Source organism: Hyperolius riggenbachi, chromosome 8 (assembly GCF_040937935.1).
Source record: "Hyperolius riggenbachi isolate aHypRig1 chromosome 8, aHypRig1.pri, whole genome shotgun sequence".
NCBI classification, from domain to species: Eukaryota; Metazoa; Chordata; class Amphibia; order Anura; family Hyperoliidae; genus Hyperolius; species Hyperolius riggenbachi.
Window position 1 is genome coordinate 161102272 of NC_090653.1, and position 24277 is coordinate 161126548.

Consider the following 24277-nt stretch of genomic DNA (forward strand, 5'->3'; position numbering starts at 1 on the left):
GCCCATTGGGTCAACCTGGTGACCGATGGCAAGCAGGGAGTACGTGGCTGTGCAGCGGACCAACTTGTGACACCTCCACGGCTTGCAGGCAGGTCTCCTGCCACCTCCTCTCCTCCTGCTACATCCTCTTCGCTGTCATCATCCTCCTCCTCCTTGGCTGAGTGGCAGTTCAAGTCTACTGGTGCTGCGATCTCCTCTCCAGCTACACAGCCCCAGCTCCCCAGGGCCTATGCTGCATGCCATGTACGACGGTGTCACGCTATCTTAGACATGTCTTGCCTCAAAGCGGAGAGTCACACTGGAGCAGCTCTCCTGGCTGCTCTTAACAAAAATGTGGATCAGTGGCTGACCCTGCACCAGCTGGAGATCGGCAACATGGTGTGTGACGGCAGCAATCTCATTTCCGCTTTGAATTTGGGAAAGCTGACACATGTACCCTACATGGCACATGCGCTGAATCTAGTCAAAGATTTGTGTCAAAGTACCTAGGCTTAGAGGATGTCCTGAAGCAGGCCAGGAAGTTGTGTGAGCATTTCAGGGGGCCTTACATGGCCATGACATGCTTTGCCGATATTCAGCGGAGAAACAAGTTGCTGGTGAGAAGCCGGATTTGGGATTGCCCGACTCGTTGGAATTCGACCCTCCTTATGTTTTCTCGCCTGCTAGAACAGGAGAAAGCCTTCACCCAGTACCTCTACAACTACAGTAGAAGGACACAGTCTGGGGAGATGGGGATGTTCTGGCCCAACAACTGGACACTCATGCGAAATGCATGAAGGCTCATGCAGCCGTTTGAGGAGGTGACCAACCTGGTGAGTAGCAGTGAAGGCGCCATCAGCGACTTGATCCCGTACGCTTACTTCCTGGAGCGTGCGGTGCATAGAGTGGTGGATCAAGCTGTGGAGGAGCGTGAACAGGAACAGTTATGGGAGGAAGTGTTGTGGGATCAATTCTCATCAGAACCAGATGTTTCCTCAACACCTGCGGCAGCACAGAAGGGGGAGGAAGATGGAGGGGAAGAGTCGTGTGGGGAAGAGGAGTCAGACTCGGAAGATGAGAAAGGTTTTTTGTGGAGGAGGCGGCAGAAGAACAACCGCAGCAGGCGTCACAGGGGGCTTGTGCTGCTCAACATTCCTGTGGTATTTTTCGTTGCTGGGGGGGGGGGGGGGGGAGGAGGAGGACTTGCCTCACGTCACTGAGGAAGAGCAAGAGGAGATGGATAGTACATCTAGGTCCAACTTTGTGCATATGGCATCTTTCATGCTGTCCAGCCTGTTGAGGGACCCCCACATAAAAAAAAACCTCAACCCGTATATAAAAAACTCAAGGGCAATGACAATTACTGGATGGCCACGCTACTAGACCCTTGGTATAGGCACAAAGTGGTGGACATGTTTCCAAATCACCAGAAGGCAGAAAGGATGCAGCACTTGCAGAACAAGCTCGCAACTATGCTTTACAATGCATGTAAGGGTGATGTCACAGCACAACGCAATAAAAGGTACCACTGCCAGTAATCCTTCTCCCATGTCCACACGGGCAAGGACAGGACGCTCCAGCGATCTCATGGTGATGTCGGACATGCGGACATTCTTTAGTCCAATGCCTCGCCTTAGCCCTTCCGAATCCACCCTCCACCAACGCCTGGACCGGCAAGGTAGCTGACTACCTGGTCTTAAGTGTGGATGTAGACACTGAGCAGCGATGAACCCTTGGGCTACTGGGTGCGCAGGCTTGACCTGTGGCCAGAGCTGTCACAATTTGCCAGAAGAGAAGTCGCCTAAGTCACAAAAGTGTTCAGTACCTCCCCTTTATCAAAATGAATGAAGCATGGATCCCGAAGGGCTACTGCCCGCCCCAAGACTAAGTCAGTCCCCACACACAGCATCTCTCTGCCTGCATGCCGTGTGTCTGCCTGCCCCAAGACTAAGTCGTTCCCCGCACAGCACCTCTGCCCGCATGCCGCTTGACTGCCTTCTCTGCCACCACCAACAGGGTCCAGGACCCACCACCAACAGGGGGGGGGGGGGGGTGGCGCGATAAGAGTGTCTCGGGGGGGGGGCACACCCAAGATAATAAGGTCGTTGCTTCATTGTGGACAGACCAAATTTGATCAGCTGGACAGTCACTGTTGTTCTGTCATTGAGCTGCCTCAATGAGCTTGAAAACCGCTATCGCCTGCACTTTTGCCATGGTGCACACCAGTCCAGCACGGCCGTCACAACACAAACAGCTGTTTGCGGTGCGTTACACAGTGAGTTTGGTGTGTCAGTGTGAAGCACTACTCTAATTACACTCCCTGATTGATGTATACACATGCAAGATGTTTTAAAGCACTTTAGGCCTGCATTTTAGCATTCAATGTGATTTCTGCCCTTAAAACGCTGCTTTGCATCAAATCCAGAATTTTCCTCGGGACTTTTGGCGTCTCTCCCACTCCTCCATGCAAAAACTCAGATGTTAAACCCCTTGAAATATCTTTTCCATCACTTTTGTGGCCAGCACAAGTGCTTCTAGTTTTCAAAGTTCGCCTCCCCATTGAAGTCTATTGTGGTTCGCGGAAGTTCGCGCGAACCAAACTTTTGCGGAAGTTCGCATTTGCGGTTCGCGAACTGAAAATCGGAGGTTCGGGCCATCTCTAGTTGTAGCAAAGTCATCCATTCCTTTTTTCAAATGCGGTTATTAAATGTTATCATTGCCACGTCATGCAGGGTATATGCCATAGTATTATTATTGTTACTGTAAAAAATCTAATATCTAAAAATGCATGAAAAGTTTTCTTTTCTGTCTCACTAGCTATTCTTATTAAAATGCCTTCACAATTTGACAAACTATTTCTTCTGTATAGTTAATCAGCTGTCACCAAGAAAAAGGTCTTTATTGTTTGATCCTGTCTTGGATTATTTTTTTGCACACAGATACAGTATATGTTGCTGACCAGTGAGGTGATGCAACAGTAAAATAACAATTCTTACCAGCTCCTGTCTGATAGAGGTTTTCAGGATGGTGTTCACAGTTACAGTCACAAAGCTCTCATTATATGGATGCCCAGCAGGTGGCGGTCGCAGATCAAATATGATTGAAATGTTGCGTTTTTTGCACTCAGTAAGAATTTCCTCCAGAGATGGAATCTTCTGTTGTCGAATCTCTTTGCGTTCATCCTCTGTCAGTGAACCAGCTGTTCCAAATGGATTTCTCTGAACAGAAGATAAAATAGCCAAAACAAGTTAAGTGACACCAGCAGCACAACCAGCAAGTGAGGTAATGAGGAAAAATAATGACACCAACATTGCCTAGTTTATTCAGAGTTTAAAAAAATGTAAAATGAATGACAAAACTTAAGAACTTTAACAAGCCAAATCATCAATAATTCAATATTATCAATTTAGATCCAGTTCACTTCTATCAGCTTCACATGGTCTTTAGGGCTCTTTCACACTAGGAGCTGATCCGTGTGTTTTGACGGATCACTCCTAGGATGCGGTTAGAAAGGTAACATGAATGTCTATTTGAGTTTCATATTAGACAAAGTGTTCCAGAGCGTTACGTTGTAATGTCAAGCGCCTGCATTTTCCTGTCGGGTGAAATAAAACTACCACCGCTAATAAGCGTCGAACCACATGCAGGCCAAGAAGGCTTCTGGGCTACAGATGGTGAATGTAGAGATCCTCTCCATTAAATAAGGAATCAAGAGACTGTCGTATCAGAGTAACATGAAAGTAAATGATGCGCCAGCTACTCTCAGTACTAGGACTCCTAGGTGTAGACAGGTGGAAGCAGGTACCTGGGTCCTTTAAGTAAGGGAAGTGAAGGTGGAGCTATGGACAGTTGATAGGATAAACATACTTCAAAAGTACACTTTAAGGTCTTGAATAGTATTTTTTTTATTAGTGTTCAGTTTCCCTTTCTCTCTTTCAATTTCACAATTAAAGGGAACCTGTAGCAACTCATAGGAGAACATAAAATATTATTTCGGATACCCATTTTTATGTTAAATTTTTTGATTTCAGCATCAGAAATGCTTCTTATACTATATACGGCTTTATATTGGTAAGTTGTTGTTTGGGTACATTCAAAAATGGTGTGGCAAAAAAATGTCAAAGGGTGATGCAGATGATGTCATCTTGCTACTAAGGGTATTTAACGCTTCAGAATTATCCTTAAACATTAAATAACCTTAGCAATAAGATGCCATTATCGGAATCTCTAATACGTTACTTGGTCCCGGCGATCAAGTCACTCCAATTCCTGTTTAGTGTGCAGGAGTCCTGCAGCCATCCAATCACCATGTGGGGACTGAAGTCGAATGGCGATTGGCTGGCTGCAGAACAACTGCAAACTAACTAGGAAGGGAAGGAAGTGAAGGAGGCGTGATCGCTCAGGACCAGGTAATGTATACTAATGCCCGCCTCTCTCACACTGAACCCTCCCCTCTGCCTAAACCTTACCACTCCACCTACCCCCCCCCCCTGCTTAAACCCAACCACTGTACCCCCGCTATGCTGCATAACACTAATCCCCATCTGACACTAATCCCCCTGAATCCCTGCTGCCATAGCCAGCAATAGTACAAGCCACAATTGGCATTAAGAAGTTTAAACTATGCTGCCCAATAAATAGCGGGAGCTAGGCTTATTATCCAGCACCATCATTTATAATTGCGGTATGTACTATTGCCACTTGTGGCAGCGGCATTTTTATAGGCGTTCGTCCTGCACCATTTTTATCTACTCCCATGTTGTTACGCAGCCTTCGGCTCCACAGCACACTTATTCACCTTTACAGCAGTAAAAATGCCACAATAATCTTGGACACATTTAAGTCATTTAAGGGACACATTTAAGGGAGGAAAGATTTCACAATTGGCCAACGTTGACTAAATGTATACTGTAATTGAATATAGTAAAAAAATAAGCTCAAAAGTAAAAGAACAAATCATCCGGCACTACATATGTGGCTTTGTAACGTTTGCGGAATCGTTTTCGTGGTCAGCGCACAAGATGCGCACTGACACAACAAAAACCCTCCACAAGCGTAGAATTAGGTGAACCCAGGCTAGGTGCAATGCACCAGCAGAGGGCAATTCCCACCGGCAGATGGCGCTGTGGAGTGCAGACGAGCACAGCCTCTGCACGGCCACAAATGCCAGATGGGAATTGTACAGATCTAAGACAATGCGGGGCTGAACAGCCCTTAAAGAGAAGAGCACAGAGATAGACTAAATGTGTGTTCCCCCAAACTAGTCGCCACCCAGCGACGGTGAACACACATTCGCAGAAACAAAGTATTAACGCGATCGCGAGAGAGGCAATCGCCAGAAGTGACACAAGACTGATCAGAACAAAACACAAGAGTAGCAAAAGCACATCAAACGACAATGAGAAAATAATGAAAATAACGAACGCTAATTGCGAACACCGCACTCATTCGCAACAGCAAACGCGTTTACAGCACGATCTCCGCGCGTTAAGCGCAACAGAGACAAGCAAGCCTTACTAACCACCGACAAACACAAACAGAGGACGTGAGCGCTTGCTTAACTGTTACCTCACCGAGCCTACAACAAGCGTTCGTATCAGACAAGACAGACAAACTGACGGGAAACAGGAAAGGAAAGATTCACTGCTCTTTCTGCCAGAGCGAGTGCAATCCAAGTTCAGGAACAGGATGGGGAAGATCCACTGCTCTTTCCGCCAGAGCGAGTGCAATCTCGGTACAGGAACAGGATAGCACATCAGAAGGATCCACAGCCGCTACCGCTAGAGGCTAGTGCGATCCAAACAAGACAGACAGATGAACAGAAGGGGATACCAGTAGCAACCGCTGCTCTGGTTAGCACCCCAGACAGACAGAACGATTTCCTGACAACCACCGTTGGCGACAGGACAATCGCAACAGAGAGGCAATACAGACAAAACAGATAGCAACCTAACTGCACTAGGGAAACTGCCTAGTGCAGTCCCAAGAATTACTCTAAGATAACTTTAAAAAGCAATAGCACGGCTGACACTCCAGGAGTGTTTCAACAAATCATGAAGGATGACCAGCCAAGGACTCTGGGAAAGCATGGCTTTTATACTGCCAGCCTTCAAAGGAGGCAGCTAGGTGATTTGCATAACCAATGTATGCAATTTCCTCAGCAGCAGAGCAGATCAGAAACTTGCAAAGGAAAGACAGGTCTCTCTTCCAGAGACCTGCAGCCCACAGACTAGAGGAATGGTCAAACAGCTGTCTGCCTGTGCAGCCAGCTGAGCGGATCATTACAGTACCCCCCCCCCCCCCCCTCTAGGGGCGGATTCCAGACGTCTCTCAAAACTGGTATTTCCACAAAACTCTAACTGAAGACTCATGAAGGTCGGGACAGCCCGACAAGGCCCAATTCCAGAGTCAGTACACCCGAAACCGACCTCATCGGAAGCTGAAGCCACCGAAACATGCCCATCAGTACTACAAGTCTCAGCGTAACACCCATCAGGACTGTGAATGCCAGAGAAGAAGCCATCGACACCCTCCAGACAATACCCACCACCTTCCAGGGAGCGTCCGAAAATGCCAAACCTGCCACAATACCTGTTCGAAGTGTCCCTTTCAACACAAAAGTCACTGTTGATCTTATCCAGGGTACCAAGCAAAATTTCTCCCGGAATCTCCCAGAACACTTTGAAGCTCCGCAGAGATCCCAAGAGGCCAGAACGCTCACCAGGCTCACATGGAGTACTACCAAGAACCCCTATGGAACCTATGATTATTCTGGATTCAGAATTACCAGGACACCCATCAAGATCAGGACTTTCAGGGACCATTTCTGGGCATGCAAGCAGGCAGGCAATATCAGAGCATGTCTCCACCGAGGAAACATCTGAGCATGCTGGTAACCGAGGCACACTTGGGCTTTCTGGGTCACAGAGCACATTGGGGCAGTGGCGTCCCTTCCATAGAGTGCAGGGGGGTGGGGCGCACCGGGTGACAGACACCCAGGGGGGTGTCACCACGACCCCCCACAGCAGCACAGCAGGGGGGTGAAAGCAGCGCTAGAAGGAGGGGCTGTGGAGGCAGAGGTGGGCAGGGGGGAAATATCCCCCCCCTCCCTCACCTGGCACCCCTCCTTCTGCCTCTCTCCCCCTCCATAGCTAACTGTCGGCAAGAGGCGTGCTGAGACTTACTCACCTCATTTCCACGTTCCAAGCGTGGAGCGCAGCGTCATGTCGTCACAGGTCTCTGTCTTCAATGCCGCCCACTGTGCTTCCTGATTAGCGGAAGCACAGTGGGCGGCATTGAAGGCGGAGATCTGTGACGACATGACGCTGCCACGCTTGGATCACGAAAATGAGGTGAGTAAGTCTCAGCACGCCTCCGGCCGCCCCTGCACTTGCCGACAGTTAGCTATGGAGGGGGAGAGAGGCAGAAGGACGGGTGCCAGGTGAGGGAGGGGGGGGACATTTCCCCCCTCCCCACCGCTGCCTCCACAGCCCCTCCTTCTAGCGCTGCTTTCACCCTCCTGGGGCATTTATACTGGGGGCAACTAAACTAGCTATACTATTACTGGGAGCAACTAAACTAGCTATACTTACTTGGGGCAACTATACTAGCTATACCGGCGGGGGGCAACTATACTGGCTGGGGGCAACTATACTGGCTGGGGGCAACTATACTAGCTATACTGGCTGGCGGTAACTAAACTAGCTATACTGGCGGGCGGCAACTAAACTAGCTATACTTACTGGGGGCAACTATACTGGCTGGGGGCAACTATACTAGCTATACTTACTGGGGGCAACTATAATAGCTATACTTACTGGGGGCAACTAAACTAGCTATACTTATTGGGGGCAACTAAACTAGCTATACTTATTGGGGGCAACTATACTAGCTATACTGGCGGGGGGCAACTATACTAGCTATACTGGCTGGGGGAAACTATACTAGCTATACTGGCGGGGGCAACTATACTAGCTATACTTACTGTGGGCAACTAAACTAGCTATACTTACTGGGGGGCAACTAAACTAGCTATACTTACTGGGGGCAACTAAACTAGCTATACTGGCTGGGGTCAACTATACTAGCTATACTGGCTGGGGGCAACTATACTAGCTATACTGGCTGGGGGCAACTATACTAGCTATACTGGGGGCCACTATACTGGCTATACTGGGGCCCACTATACTAGCTATACTGGGGACCACTATACTAGCTATACTGGGGACCACTATACTACCTATACTGGGGGCCACTATACTAGCTGTACTGGGGACTACAATACTACCTACACTGGCTCCTGGCGCTACCTAAACTAGGGGGCACCTCTCACTACGTAAACTATCTAGGCCAGCCAGCCCCACATCACCACCAGCCAACCAGCCCAGAATCACTGGCAAAAAGGCCACAGCATCACCCACAGTCAGGCCAGCATTTACTTCAACCAGCCAGGCACAGCCCAGCATCACCGCCAGCCAGCCCAGCCACAGCATCACCGCCAGCCAGCCTAGCCACAGCATCACCGCCAGCCAGCCAGCCCAGCCACAGCATCACCGCCAGTCAGGCCACAGCATCACCTCCAGCCAGGCCACAGCATCACCGTCAGCCAGGCCACAGCATCACCGTCAGCCAGGCCACAGCATCACCGTCAGCCAGGCCACAGCATCACCGCCAGCCAGGCCACAGCATCACTGCCAGCCAGGCCACAGCATCACTGCCAGCCAGGCCACAGCATCACTGCCAGGCCTTTCAGTCCACACATCATCCCTAATCCAGCCAAAAACAGTATTGCCAGCCAGGCACAGCAGCCAGTAGAGGAGAACTCATAAGCCAGGTGAGAGGTGTCTACCATATTAAGGGGGCATTCTGCCCATTTATGTGAAATGCTGTCTATTTATGTGCCTCATGACTGCTGAATTTGTCTTGTTGGGAGCCTCGTGATTGCTGAATTTGTCTTGTTGGTGGCCTCATGATTGCTAACTGTGAGACTATGGGAAAAGCTGAATCATAATCATATGAGACAATAGCCTTAAACCTACTTTTTTAGCCTTTTAAAACAGAAAATTAAAACTGGGGGGAGGGGGTGTCTAAAACAATCCATTTTTCAGGAGTAGGATGGATGTGTTGTTTATCTTCACAGTTAATTTTTGAACTTGAATTTTCCATAATGTTCACGTATGAGTTAAAATGTTTGTATTTAGTTTAAATTGCTGTTGGCGCTTTGCGATAGATAAGTGACTTTTGGGTTGCAGTTTGGGCACTCGGCCTCCAAAAGGTTCGCCACTACTGTCCTAATCTAATGTCCCACCATTGCTAAGTTCATGTAAATTTGTCTCCACCTGTGACCACACCCACATTTTGGTCCATGACCACACACATTTTTCAGCGCAGCCGCACAATGTAGCCCCATTTTTCGGCTAAGCACGCTGCACGTTGTCTTCCTGATTGGGGGAGGGGGGGGGGGGGGGTCTGTGGATAATCAGCACCGGGTGCCAAATACCCTAGGTACGCCACTGGTACACCAGCACAGGAGAAACCTCAGGACATGTCGGGGAACTGCCAACCTCAGAGTCCGACACGACAAGACCAAAACCAGGATCAGGCAGAAAATCATCACGAGTAGAGGTCACAGGTACTGGTCTTTCAAAAGAAGACTCGGGCTTAAATTCTGAAATTTCTGTGACTGTAATATCATCATTGACTACACATGAGTGAAGCTCCACAAGAGCTGCAAAGGTAGTCAGCACAACAGCAATGCCTACTGAAGTGAGCAAAACCTCAGACAGATCTGGGGGGCAGGAGGCATCTCCTAGAAGTTCTGCACCCTTTAGGAGGGACTTGGAAACCTCCAAAACATCAACCAAGACCTCAGAAATGTCATTTTCCAAGTTTTCTATGAAGGATTCTGAACTATCCATGTTATGGGGCTGAACATTAAATACCTCCTGCATGCAGGGCAGATGTCCCAGGAATGGTTCCACCATAAGCTGAGACTGAATTTCATCATCAAGACAAAGAGACACAGGAATATCTAGTGAAACTTGCTCTGACTCTGAGTTTCGTTTCACTGCAGGCAGATTTTATACAAGGCAAAACTGACTCACCTAGAGTACAGGGTGGAGAGTCAGTACTTTCTTCAGAGCAAGAAAGGGACTCCCAAATAGTGCGATTGGACATCATATTGTTATTCATGGTACAGGGCAGGCTCAGAGAAACCTTCTCTGGACACAGCAAAGATGCTTCAGTGTCAGATTCGCAAAACCAAAGTGCTGTCTCACTCTTAGACTCGGCTAACGATGTCGAATCCGAGGAGACAGAACGCAAAATTTGCGAATCCACGATCGCTTTAGGTTGCGAAACTGATGCTTCCAAAGCGCAAGCCTCCGCAATCTGTGGAGCGGACTGCAAGGTGTTAAAAGGGTTAGTTTTGAGGCTGCATGGTTTAGGAGTTTTCTCCATAACAGGATTATGAGAAAAACAGGCATCAAATAGCACAGATTAAAACTCCAAACAACCAGAAGAGGACCTATCAGAATTCTCACAGGTGCCCACAAACGAGGCACACTCATTCATTTCAGGTCGCACAGTGCTTAAACTCACTTGCTTTACCCCAGAAAGACAAGAATAATCATGTGACAATGGTGTCTCTTTATTGAAAGTAATTGGTTGGTGTGTGTGCAATTCATCCAAAATAGTCTGCCACACACAAATCACCGGATCCACAAAACACTCGTCACACTCATCAGAATCAATCAAATCGTACATAGAATCGAGACAATCATTCAGAACATCTTCGCTTTTTGCGATGTAAAAATCGCAAAAGGCCTTCCAATCAAAGTCAAATTCTTCCATCAAAGCCCCAATTTCCCATGAGGCAAATGGCGGTTCAAACAAACCTGTATCAAGGTAATCTTCATATGGGTTGGAATCAGGAACTTCCGCAGATTTTTTAACTGCTTTAATATAATGTAAGATCCTACCTATAATAGGATCCACATATGCTTTTGTCTTAGGCAATGACATCTGAAGCAAATCGAACGTTCCCTTTACCCTGGGAATTTCGGTTAGGCTGGTCATTCTGTAACGTTTGCGGAATTGTTTTCGTGGTCAGCGCACAAGATGTGCACTGACACAACGAAAACCCTCCACACGCGTATAATTAGGTGAACCCAGGCTAGGTGCAATGCACCAGCAGAGGGCAATTCCCACCGGCAGATGGTGCTGTGGAGTGCAGACGAGCACAGCCTCTGCACGGCCACAAATGCCAGATGGGAATTGTACAGATCTAAGACAATGCAGGGCTGAACAGCCCTTAAAGAGAAGAGCACAGAGATAGACTAAATGTGTGTTCCCCAAACTAGTCGCCATCCAGCGACGGTGAACACACATTCGCAAAAACAAAGTATGAACACGATCGCGAGAGAGGCGATCGCCAGAAGTGACACAAGACTGATCAGAACAGAACACAAGAGTAGCAAAGGCACATCAAACGACAATGAGAAAATAAACGCTAACTAAACGCTAACTAAACGCGAACACCGCACTCATTCGCAACAGCGAACGCGTTTACAGCGCAACCTCCGCACGTTAAGCGCAACAGAGACAAGCACGCCTAACTACCACCGACAGACAAACATGAAACAGAGGACGTGAGCGCTTGCTTAACGGTTACCTCACCGAGCCTACAGCAAGCATTCGTATCAGACAAGACAGAAAAACTGACGGGAAACAGGAAAGGAAAGATCCATTGCTCTTTCCGCCAGAGCGAGTGCGATCCAAGTTCAGGAACAGGATAGGAAAGATCCACTGCTCTTTCCGCCAGAGCGAGTGCAATCCCGGTACAGGAACAGGATAGCAGATCAAAAGGATCCACAGCCGCTACCGCTAGAGGCTAGTGCGATCCAAACAAGACAGACAGATGAACAGAAGGGGATACCAGTAGCAACCGCTGCTCTGGTTAGCACCCCAGACGGACAGAACGATTTCCTGACAATCACCGTTGGCGACAGGACAATCGCAACAGAGAGGCAATACAGACAAAACAGATAGCAACCTAACTGCACTAGGGAAGCTGCCTAGTGCAGTCCCAAGAATTACTGTAAGATAACTTTAACAAGCAATAGCACGGCTGACACTCCAGGAGTGTTTCAACAAACCATGAAGGATCACCAGCCAAGGACTCTGGGAAAGCATGGCTTTTATACTGCCAGCCTTCAAAGGAGGCAGCTAGGTGATTTGCATAACCAATGTATGCAAATTCCTCAGCAGCAGATCGTAAACTTGCAAAGGAAAGACAGGTCTCTCTTCCAGAGACCTGCAGCCCACAGACTAGAGGAATGGTCAAACAGCTGTCTGCCTGTGCAGCCAGCTGAGCAGATCATTACAGGCTTCTTCTCTAATAGGTTTAATCAACCTATTAGAGAAGAAGCCAAGTATGTAATGCCGGATGATTTGTTCTTTTACTTTTGAAATATCGATATGTTCTTCAAAAGACTCTGTAACAAAATTGTCAGCCTTAGTTCTTCTATCCTATAAGTTCCTTTGCCTGTTCTAATGTGCTCTGGCTTATTGCAGCCTTTCCTAATTACACAGTGGCTGTGTTATCTCTGTTATATGATCTAATCTGTTTCCTTCTGTCGGCTCTGTAGGGCGCTGGTAACCAGTCTTATCACCCGAACGATAGTCTGTACACACGTCGGATTTGACGCGGAAACGTCCAAACGACGGAACGTTCAAACGACGGGTCGTTCGCTAAAATCCGACGTGTGTATGGGTCTTAAGGCTTGAATGTGTGGAATGTGCAGGGCTGCTTGTGATTGGATAGAAGTGATACACACAGAGGGTGCAGGCCCCCTGCACACTCTGTATGACTCACACACTCTGCTTATGTGAGCCTATCACAAGCTGGTTAGTTTGTTTGTAAACACTGCCTAAAACTGTTAATTACAAGCCAGGATTGCAGCAGAGAGTGGCAGAAACAGCACAGAGGGGCCCAGGAGAACATAATGAATAGAATGGTATGCTTTTTGCTGTAAACATTTTAGAGTACAGATTCTCTTTCATATCCTGAGCACACCTAATGATGGCCATACATGGTACAATTTTTTCATACAATCTTACCATTTCTATGTAATATTTGGGAACTGCCTACATTATCCTTTCAGTATATTCACTTAATTTACCCTTATACTACATAGAAATGGTAAGATTGTATGAAAAAATTGTACCATGTATGGCCACCATAAGGCTCATACCCAGCCTCCTCCTAATGCTTGGAATCACAGTGCCGGTTGCTTTTTTCTTTGTGAATACAAAAAAAATAAGCTATTTTATTTATTAAAACATTTTCTTTAAGAAGCTTTAAAATCTCCTTTAGTTCTGGTACCTGCAGAAACCATTCACCAGCATTCAGCTTTCTCAGATCATCCCAAGTAAAATTGCTGCAGCTTTCACGAGAACGGTTGGGAAATATGTAATTGACATTTGTTGTCCTCAGTAGCGTCTCATCGTGCATCAGAAATGGGATCCCATCCCAGCTAAAGCAAAACAAATAGAGGAAAATGTCAACATCCAAACATTTACAGGAAAAATCTCGCCCTTAAGTGGAAAACACCATTTGCTTACCTGATCATTACATCACTTTCAAATACTTTTCCACCAGAATTGACCAGCTTTTCAAATGACATTATTGTGTTCTCTGGAGACAGCTGCAAAACAAAGACCATGAGAACCTGAAAAAAACGATTCCAACAATCTAAGAGGAACACAACTTTAAAGCTGCTTTATTTCCACATTAAAATGATACACAAGGGCCAATTTAAATTGTAAAGCACAAAGCAGTATTGCAGAGGTGCTTTTTTATAAAATGAATTTCAGAAAAAGGAAATCAGATTCAGTTTTTGTGTCATTGCATGTTGCACAATAATAATGTGTATGCACTGTATGCCTGAAGGCGCCTGGTGCACACCTTAGACTTTGGTCACCCACAACGATCATTCGTGATAGTTTTGGGTGAAAGAAACCCAAACACAGTTTTCGGCTCTCTGCTGAGCACTCTTCTGTCCTATGGAGAAGGGAGAGGACAAACAGGAGAAAGCAGTAATGGGAGACAGCAATCGATCATGGTTTTCCCGCATGTTTGATTACCAACTACCAGTCTATGGATGATAAGTGACACCTGCACACACACTGGTTATGCCTAAAATCACCACGCATAATTATTTCGGACAACACAAGCCCATGTTGTGTACAGATCCTTATGTCTGCCCTAAGCCTTACCATGGGTGCTCCTCTGTGTCCTAGGATCTTTGGTTTTGGAGGAAGCTCAGATTCCTTTATAATGCAGGGTGAAGTAATGAAGAGTGGACTCACAAACAGAGCACAAACAAGCGCGATGTATACAGTCAGAAGAATTCCTTTTAATACTGTGAACAAAATATATTTATGGGGATTAAGATAATATACCATTTCCTTTACATTTTTTTTTCATCCAGAAATACAGCCTTTGCATGAACTTGATTTAACTAGTAACGTATGAACTGAAGACAATTGCTATAAATGGTTAAGGATACACAGAAGACAATCGATATTAATAGCCATGTATGAACTGAAGACAACTGATATTAGTTATGTATAACCTGCAGACAGTTGATATTAAAGTAGTGAGAGGTATATGGAGGCTGCCATATTTATTTCCTTTTAAGCAATACTAGTTGCCTGGCAGCACTGCTGATCTATTTGGCTGAAGTAGTGTCTGAATCACACCAGAAACAAGCATGCAGCTAATCTTGTCATATCTGTCAAAATTGTCAGAAAAACCTGATCTGCTGCATGTTTGTTCAGGGTCTATGGCTGAAAGTATTAGAGGCAGAGGATCAACTGGTATAGCTTAAATGGAAATAAATATGGCAGCCTCCATACACCTCTCTCTACAGTTCACCTTTAATGGCTATGTATAATTTGAAGACAGTTTTCTCAAGTTTCTGAGTATTCCCTGATGTTGGTGTCCCTCACTATAAACGTTTCTCACCATTTCCTGTCTTGTCACCACAACAGGAATCCTCCCCCTCACTATTTTGTAGTGACAGATGTCACTGGGTAGGTAGTGGGGGACAGCCTTTTACTGGGATCTAATGCTGACCATACATGAGACCTCACTGTAGGCTGATTGTTCATAGGTTTAATCTAAATTGACCATATAGGCAGGAAATCCAGTGTACACATTTCCCTTCACAGATACATGTTTGATGTCTTGTAAAATGAATCATTTGAACGATCTGTCCGGTTGAACATTTTTATTAGACAAGATAAGATAAGATATTGCATCATGAAATTGTTCACTTAACTTTGAAAACTATTGATTTTTCAATAAATGCAGACAATTGATAATTTAGTACAGCCTTCAAAAAATAAATGTTCCTAAGTGTGATCGGCATAATACTACAATAAAAATATCAGTCTAACTATTGTACCTTTATTCCAGTTCAGTCACTCAGTCACCATATGTTAATACTGAAACTGAAGTTAAGTCTGGTACACACTGGACCACCTGCTTTGGCTTGTGATCGGCAGAGAGGTGGTGGACTGGGCATCAGTGCTGAAGCCAAAACTGGTAACTGGTCAATGTCAAGTAAAAAGGGCAGGGCAAGAGTTATTTTATTGGGGAGCATTAAATGGCTAAGGTTGGTGGCAGAAAGGGGTTTTCCATGAGGAAGACTTTAGGGATCCTTAAAGAGGAACTCCAGTCTAAACAAACATACTGTCATTAAGTTACATTAGTAATGTTAATTAAAATAGATAGGTAATATAATCTCTCACCAATACTGTTTTAAAAGAACAGGCAAATGTTTGATTTCATGATGGCAGCCATCTTTTTGGTTGAAAGGAGCAATGTTAGGTAATGGAGAGGCACACCTTACCGTGAAAGATTGGGTGCTTAGCCTCGATGCAAAAAGCAACATCAGTCCGTATAGATAATCCAAGTACGGCTAGCACACCAATATAAATATTCCAGGAAGTTTATTCCTTATTGCATGTGCAACATATGACAATTGTTTCGGGGCCACGGAGGGTCCCCTTCATCAGATACAGTGCAGACATTTGGTTGAAAGGAGGTGACAGGGTGCATGAGACACAAGTTCCAACTGCCCTGTGTCCTGAGCACCTCTCCCAGTTGCTAGGTAACGTAATTAACAACATAGGAAATCCCATCATGCTCTGCACAGCATCAGGGAAAAAAAGCCTGGGCTTTTTTTCTTTGATGGGTGGAGCTTAGGTAAAAATGCAGCTAAAAATGATGCTTTGGTAAGAAAAACAAAGTTCTGATGCTGTGAAACTGTTAAAGAAACGCCAAGCCTTTTCAGTTCTGCTGAGTAGATTTTTAGTCCGGAGGTTCACTTTAAGCCTAAGCAAAAAAAAAATAAAATAAATCAGTTTTCCTCACCTGGGGCTCCTACCATCCCCCTGCAGCTGTCCCGTACCCTTGCAGTCAAGATCAGATTCTCCTGTCCCCCACCGCCAGCTACTTACACTTTCGGCCAACAGACTTACTGCGCCTGCGCAGGCCTGGCCACACGTCTCCTTCGCATTACCATCCGCAATAGCGCCCTGCGCAGGTGCAGGATGCTATTGCGGACTGGAACGGGTAGAAGGTTACGTGTGGCCAGGCCTGTCGGGCCTGTTGGCGAAGTGAAAGTAGGTGGCGGCGGGGCACAGGAGGATCCGATCGTGACTGCAAGGGCACGGGACAGCTGTAGGGGGCTGGTAGGAGCCCCAGGTGAGTAAAACTGATTTTTTACCATTTACTTAAGTGTCTCACTATCACGAAAAAAATGTAAAATTTTAAATACATGTAAACACATACAAATAAGAAGCACATTTCTTCCAGATGTTGCTGTAGCTCACAGTAGGTAGTAGAAATTAGGGATGCTCATTCGGATTTCGCGGGATTTAAATTTCTGAATTTTCGATCAGAAATCTGAATTTCCGTTCAGAAATCGGAACTCGGAAATCGGATTTCTGCAGAAATACTGCATTACTGCAATTCGCTAATTTTAGCCTAATCACAGAACTCAAAATCAATGGACCAATCAGAGATTGCAGAAACTTGAGAGTATTTGGCCAATCAGAGAATGCAAAAAAAACTAAAAAAAAACACTGCTCGGAAATCGGAAACGGATTGGAAATCGGATTTCTGTACAAATACTGCATTACCACAACTCGGTAATTGTAACCCAGTCACAGAATTCGGAAGCATTGGAACAATTAGAGAATGCAGAGTCAACTCGGAAGTATTTGGCCAATCAGAGAATGCAAAAATGACCAAAAAAAATCCGAACTCGGAAACCGATTGGAAATCCATAAAATCGATAATCGGCATTGGCGGAAATCGGAATTTCTGCAGAGTCGGAAATCGACATTTCCAACCATCCCTAGTAGAAATCTGAGAGAACCGACAGGTTTTGGGCTAGTTCATCTCTTCAAGGAAGAGTTTCAGCATGGCCTTTATTCTTTATAAAGACAATCCCTGAAAAGGATTTATACAAAGATGCTGGCCAGCCTTCCTGCTCACTGCACACTTTTTTGGCAGTTGGATGGAGAAACTGCCATTAGCTAAGCGCTTTTAAAAATAAAGAAAACCCCAAGAACCCCCCATGAGAAGATGGGCTACTCCAAAACCTGTCGGTTCTGTCAGATTTCTACTATCTACTATAAGAGAGCAGGAAAGAGATAAAAAGGCTTAATAGTTCATAGATTTTAGCTCTGGCATACTTCAACGAATGTGTCATTGAGCAAAAACAATAAAACAGGTAAAACTTAAAAAGGACATTTAAACATAAAATAAAAAACTTTGGAATATCTTAAAAAGTAATTTTAGGAGAAGGAAGATAGATAAAATAGTTTATTTCATGAGTTTATATTCGCTTCGGGTGTCCTTTAAGGAAGTAAAGTTAGAGGCTAAATTGAGCATCACAGAATGGAAACATTTACACGTTTACTGTTTTATTATGTATGGGCTTAACATGAATGAGTATGATATTTTAATTACGTTACATCTTCATGTAAAAATATTTACAATGTGTCAGGTCTTTAGTTATTATTTAAACCATATTTCTATCTATTTTTTTATACTTAAAGTGAACCTAAAGGCAGGGGTGAAACATTTGCCTCAGGCGGCAAACTTCTAAGGGCGGCACCCGCCCGGGGGGGCCGGCTGCCGAGCCGGAGGGGTAGCGGGCAGGTCGGGGGTATTGGGCCTAGCGGTGGGGAGGGGGGTCGGATTGAAAATCTAGGTATATATTCCCCCCAGTCATGCCCGGAGGAAAACTCCCAGCAGCAGCCATGCCTTCCGAAAGAACGTCTTTGTGCACCAGACAGTGAAACATAGCCAGGTTGTCACCTGCCATCCAGTTGGACAGCAGTATCACCTGATGCATAATTGGTTTGGAAGCCAGCTTGCTGGCTTCTACAATATGTGGATAGCTGAAGCCATCACTGCTATTCTATACGCAGGCAGCGGATATTTAAAGGTAAAGTGGGTCGCATCTATAAGTTATACATTTTGTGTTTGGGTGAAAAAGGCCTCGGTGGGCGAAATTCGGCCTGCTGCCCGTAGTATGAGGACCAGTGCTCAACACTAAACTCCTGAAGGATATACCAAGTCAGATTGGCTAAAAACCCTTTAACCCATCTGTGCCTACCATACAGTACATTCACAAGATTGCTAGCAACCGATTTGCTAAAATGACGTGAATGTTAGTCAGTTGCTTTGGATGAGCACACCACATGTGCTAGCAGGCACCAGAGTCTTATAATACCCTGGTGCCTGATCTCTAATCTGCCTCACGATCTGGCCATAATGTATATTGTTTTACGGTTTACAAAACAAAAAACTATTTTCAATAAAAACTATTGAAACAGGAAAACCCTTTCATGTAGCCCCAAATACAACACATGAATTTTACCTGCTTTGAAAGCATGTGAAAAAGAGATGCTCACTACACATTATGATGGAACGGTTACCTTAGGAAATAAGGGAGACCCACAAGACATGTTGTATGTTATGCTTTATTTAAATATTTCACTAAACAAGCTGTTATCTTCTACAGGAGGTTACAAGATTTGCACTCCTTTTAAAGGGAACCTCAACAGAGAGGGATATGGCTGTTTTCTTTTAAACAATACCAGTTGCCTGGCAGTCCTGCTGATCTCTTTGGGTGCAGTAGTGGCTGAATCACACCCCTGAACCAAACATGCAGCTAATTCAGTCTGACTTCAGTCATAGCACCTGATCTGCATGCTTGTTAAGGGGCTGTGGATAAAAGTATTAGAGTCACAGGATCAGCAGGAGAGCCAGGCAACTGGTATTATTTGAAAAGGAAACATCCATATCCTTTTCAGTTTAGGTTCCTTAAGCACATTGGGTTTTTTTTGTTTGTTTGTCTTAACAATTAGAGTGCCCCTATTCTCGGAAGCTTAGAGTGTTCCAGACCTGCTTGACAGAGTTTTTGGACAATGGACCGCTCTATAAAAGCATTTTGGAAAAGTGACCAGTTGGGAAATGTAGAGAATTTTTGAATTTGAATGGAGATTAGTTCTAATGATCCCAACATTATTATAATTGTAATTTTTTTTTTTTTTTTGGAGGAAACAAAATAACATCTGGGATAATAACACAATTCTGCCCATTTGAAGAGCTATATAGCAGAAACCTAGCATACTTTTTTTCAAGGGATCAGTACCTTTGTCTTTTGTTTCCCAAAAATATCTGGCAAGGACCCAGGCCAGTATAGAGACACCAATGACCGCACCAATATGCAGAAATGGACTGGTTGCCTACAACAAAACAGCAGTAAGATACAGAAGTTATCTTAAAGACAGAAACAGTAAATGCAAGGTGACTGTGTCATTACATTCTGTAGTAAGGTAGCAGAGACAGAATAAGCTGACAGTCAATATAATGAAATGTAATATAACGTCAAAAAAAGTAAAATGTGAAGGAGAAAAAAAAAACAACAAAAAGCTAAAATGCGACTGATGTTTTGGGGAAGTTAAACAAAAAAAGTAACAAGAAAAGGGTTAATAGCTAAATGTTTAGGAAATTGGGAGTTTCAATTATTAGAAAGGCTACATAAACTAGCTTCTTAGAGTGCAACAATGTAGAATGCAGGAGAAACCGATATTAACCAGCCTTTTGGTAATGGCTCCAAGAATACAACAACTTTATTCACAACTCACATTACAGATACAGTATGTTAATTTAGTAAGACCTCTGCTACAAAAACACTGCACACCCGTGATTATAGGTGGAAATGCATTTTACCTAATAGATATACATAGAATAGACTGTTATTGAGGTTAGAATGTGTATTTAGCAACAACATGAACAAATAAAATATCAGCTTCTCAAGTGTACCGGCTGATATTTAGACATCTTCACAAATCACATCATGTAAATGCAGCACTGTGATGTGTAGGGCTTTCCAGTAAAATAAAAATTGCTTTTACTATCAGTAAATTATAGCACTATTTTTGTAGATTTGAACATAATGCTTTAAAATGTAAGTGAGAATAATATCCCGACCACTCTTTCTGGCGTGAATTCTAAAGACTTATGGTAGGACTCAAATCAAATGTTTTCCTTTTTAGTTTGGGATAGGTTGGGAAAGGATTAAAGTGGTATGAAAAACCTAGAACCTTAAATACACAAAAAAAAAATACCAGTAAAAAAATAAAATAGACTGATATGCCATTGAAAAAAAATGTATACTTCACTAAAGCTAACTGATAACTTTGCAGGTTGCATCATCTTGTACTTAAATAATTTCTGAGCAAACAAAGCCAATAAAGTTCTCTGTATTATTTAGACTGCATAGAAAAGCTCATCACAATTTGATCATTTAGGACAGCAATAGCAATTTTATCAATTAGCAGCAAAGTGATGTCGAAGTTTGAAGTATTAACCCTTCCAGTAACTTGGAAACGAATCATATTTTTTTTCTATTTTTTGCGTTTTTTAATGCTATAGACCAGGTGTCCCCAGCCCCTGGTCTACGGCTCAGTGCCAGTCTGTGAGCTTGACCTCTCTCTCTCTATGATCAGCCATGCATAGCAGCACGCAGCGGAGACACGTTGACAGTTGTCAGGAGCCGTATCAATTATGCTGCAGCACAGCTGTCAGCTGTAATGAGAGGAGAGGATGATGCACCTGATGATACGGTATGGCTGCTCTCCTGCGTGCTGCTCTGCATGGCTGCAGACGCGGCTCTCTGTGAGGGAACAACTTTTTATTAAGGCAGGGAAGGTGGGAGAGTTGCAATGAGCTCCTGCCTGCATATGGGGGGGGGGAGTGCAGAAAAACAAGGTAAGGTATATTATATATATATATATATATATATATATATATATATATATATATATATATATATATATATATATATATAAATATATATATATTGCTTACGTTGTGGTAGCAGAAAGCAGAGTCCCAACTTAAACAATTTTTCTGGACACTGAATACACTACGTATGCCAACAAGCATGAATGAATGTCTATGAAGACAGAGTACAGCCATTCTCAACTGTGCTTTCAATGAAAATCGAACATCCTAAAAAGGATTAAAAATCTACAACAGACCCATCCCAATCAGGTCTGCCCTGCTATCAAAACACACACTACAACAGAGAGCAGATCCAGTAAAACCTAAATCAGATCTGTTGTGACCAAACACATTGCTAAACTGGCAGAATGTGAACCTAGCCTAACACTGTTTTGTTAAAAAAAAAAAAAAGGGGGGGGGGGTGGGGGGGAGTGCAAAAGTGGAGTAAATTGGGATAAAATAAACCAGCAATGAAGGATGGTGTAAAACACCCTACAGCATTTGCATGCATGCAGAATAATATTATTATTATTATAGAATATACACTTGCACACAACTGAAGTGGTATGAAACTTCACATTAACTAAAAACATTAACTAAATCATCCAATAAGAATCTATTTTGTTTGCTTACCCTGTTGCTCTTAAGGCTCATACACACATCAGACCATAGTCTTTGGAAAATGAAAGATCACAGACCAAATTTTCCCACTTCCATGTAGTATGAGAGCCATACCTACACAGTCTATTCTATGGAGCTGAACTCCCCATCAGATAGAAATCTTTGCAAGATGCTGCACACAAAGATGCCGTACAGACACAAAAGATCAGTATCTGCAAAAGATCTGTTCCTGCAAAAGATCCGTTCCTGCAAAATGCATTCATAGTTTATGAGATCTGCAGATCATCATACACACCTTGTTTAACAGACATTCATCTGCAGATCAGATCCACCAGGATGGATTTTAAGATCTGCAGATGATTGTCTGATCAGCAGATGAATGTCAGTTAAACAAGGTGTGTATGATGATCTGCAGAGCTCATAGACTATGAATGCAATTTGCAGGAACAGATCTTTTGTAGATACTGATCTTTTGTGTCTGTGCAGCATCTGTGTGTGCAGCACCTTGCAAAGATTTTTTTCTAATGGGGAGTTCAGCTCCATAGAAAAAACTGTGTAGGTATGGCTCTCATACTACATGGAAGGGGGTAAAATTGGTCTGTGATCTTTCATTTTCAAAAGACTATAGTCTGATGTGTGTATGTGGCCTTAGTGTTCACTGTCAGATTTAAGAGAAATGTGATGTGAAAAAGATAATATATCTGCTGGTTTCAATCTTTACTGTTTCTACATGAGTGACATCACTTCTGCCCTTTTTTTTTTGTTTTTGTTTTTGTTTAATCCAGCTCAGTATTAATTAAGGGCCCTTTTCCACTAGCAAGTGCAGCTAGCGCAAATTACCTACGCTTGCAATCACGCAAACTCCTTTTTCCACTGTCCGCGTTCCGCTGTACCACCGTCTGGAATTAACACAATCGCGCCGAGAATCGCGCTGGACGGCTATCGCGTTTTGGCGAAAAACGAATCGCGATCGAAGCGCCATAGTGGAAAAGGAGCACCGCGATTCACATGTTATTGGGGTGCTCTAGTGATTAGAAAAACGGCTGTGATTCGCTTTTGTGAATCGGATCGCAGCCAGTGGAAAAGGGCCCCTAACTGCTTATTTTACAGATCACTGTCCATCCCACAGCAATCATCATTTTGATACCAGGCTTACATTACTGTGTAAACTCTTCAAAGGGAGAGGGATAAAATTACCTTCTGGTCAGTGTACTTATCTTATCTGAAATGGGAAGTTTCTGTTATTTGCATTTTGAGATTACTGTAGCTATAAAAAAAAAAAAAAAAAGACTTCTCATAAACCTGTTGGCACTGCACAGTTTGGCACAGTTCAGCAAAAGCGCACAGACTAGATAAAAACAAATAGGGGACATATTGGGAACGATTTTTAGGCATTTTGTTTAATTTGTGGATGTTTTTCTTTGGGAACCTCCTTTAAGATTCCCAACTTACATAATGCCTTCTGTGCTAAACACATTAGGTCTCCCATTGTGTTTTAGAGGTTTCAAAGAAATTGAACGGTTATAATTTTAGCAAGGGGTTGAAGGGATAAAACTTAAGCACCAGTCACCTAAACAGTTATTCACTAACAAATCATAATCTTACCATTCTTGGGGGCATTTGTGAAAGTGAATGCAATTTTAGAAACTTTTAGATGTAAACATAGTTTTAAATATTAGTGTAAAAATCATAGAACAAAAACAGTTCAAGAGTTTATAAAGAAGGGGCACTATATGAAGAAAACTATAGCCAGGTGTCTGATGAATGACTGGAGCTATGCAACTTCAGCGTAATGCGCACAAGCCCGTAAGTCATAGCAATAAATTGAGGAAACCCGGGTGAAAAATTCCATTTAGATTACAAAAAGTAGATATCACAGCAGGTTAAGGGATATAAGAGGATATGACTCAAAATAAGAAATAAGGGTGCATACAGAAAAATCAAAGCAAGGTAAACTTACAAAATTTAATAGAAGACAAATACATTCTTTTTATGTCAAAGGCCATTTCACAGAGGCCTCACTGAAGGCTCATAACATGAAGATTTAAGATGTGGGAAAGGTCGAGCAGACGGGCAAGCTTGGTTCTGACATACATTCCAGAGAGGGAAGCTGAAAGACCCAATACATGGAAATACGGATGAGTGTGCTCACTTACACATAAAAGGTTAGATGAGCTGGAAGTGATGAACAAACATCTAGTGTGTGGAGGAAATACTTCAGCCAGAAATCAGTGAATATGCCACACATGGTGAGGTGTATCAGGCTGAAGTGTGCAGAAGCTGTGAATATTCATACAGAAT

General features: G+C 43.9%; 1 protein-coding gene across 3 annotated transcripts in view; it reads right to left on the reverse strand.

Annotated features, from left to right (window-relative positions):
• GDPD2 (glycerophosphodiester phosphodiesterase domain containing 2) overlaps positions 1–24277 on the reverse strand; it is a 161512-nt gene that overhangs the window by 29966 nt on the left and 107269 nt on the right. For all 3 annotated transcript variants that reach the window (XM_068247629.1, XM_068247630.1, XM_068247628.1), the window contains exons 7-11: positions 19719–19812; positions 14257–14402; positions 13603–13685; positions 13364–13514; positions 2976–3197 (exon numbers count right to left, since the gene is read on the reverse strand). In XM_068247629.1, the coding sequence (XP_068103730.1) occupies positions 2976–3197; positions 13364–13514; positions 13603–13685; positions 14257–14402; positions 19719–19812 (696 nt within the window). The remainder of the gene's footprint in view (positions 1–2975; positions 3198–13363; positions 13515–13602; positions 13686–14256; positions 14403–19718; positions 19813–24277) is intronic.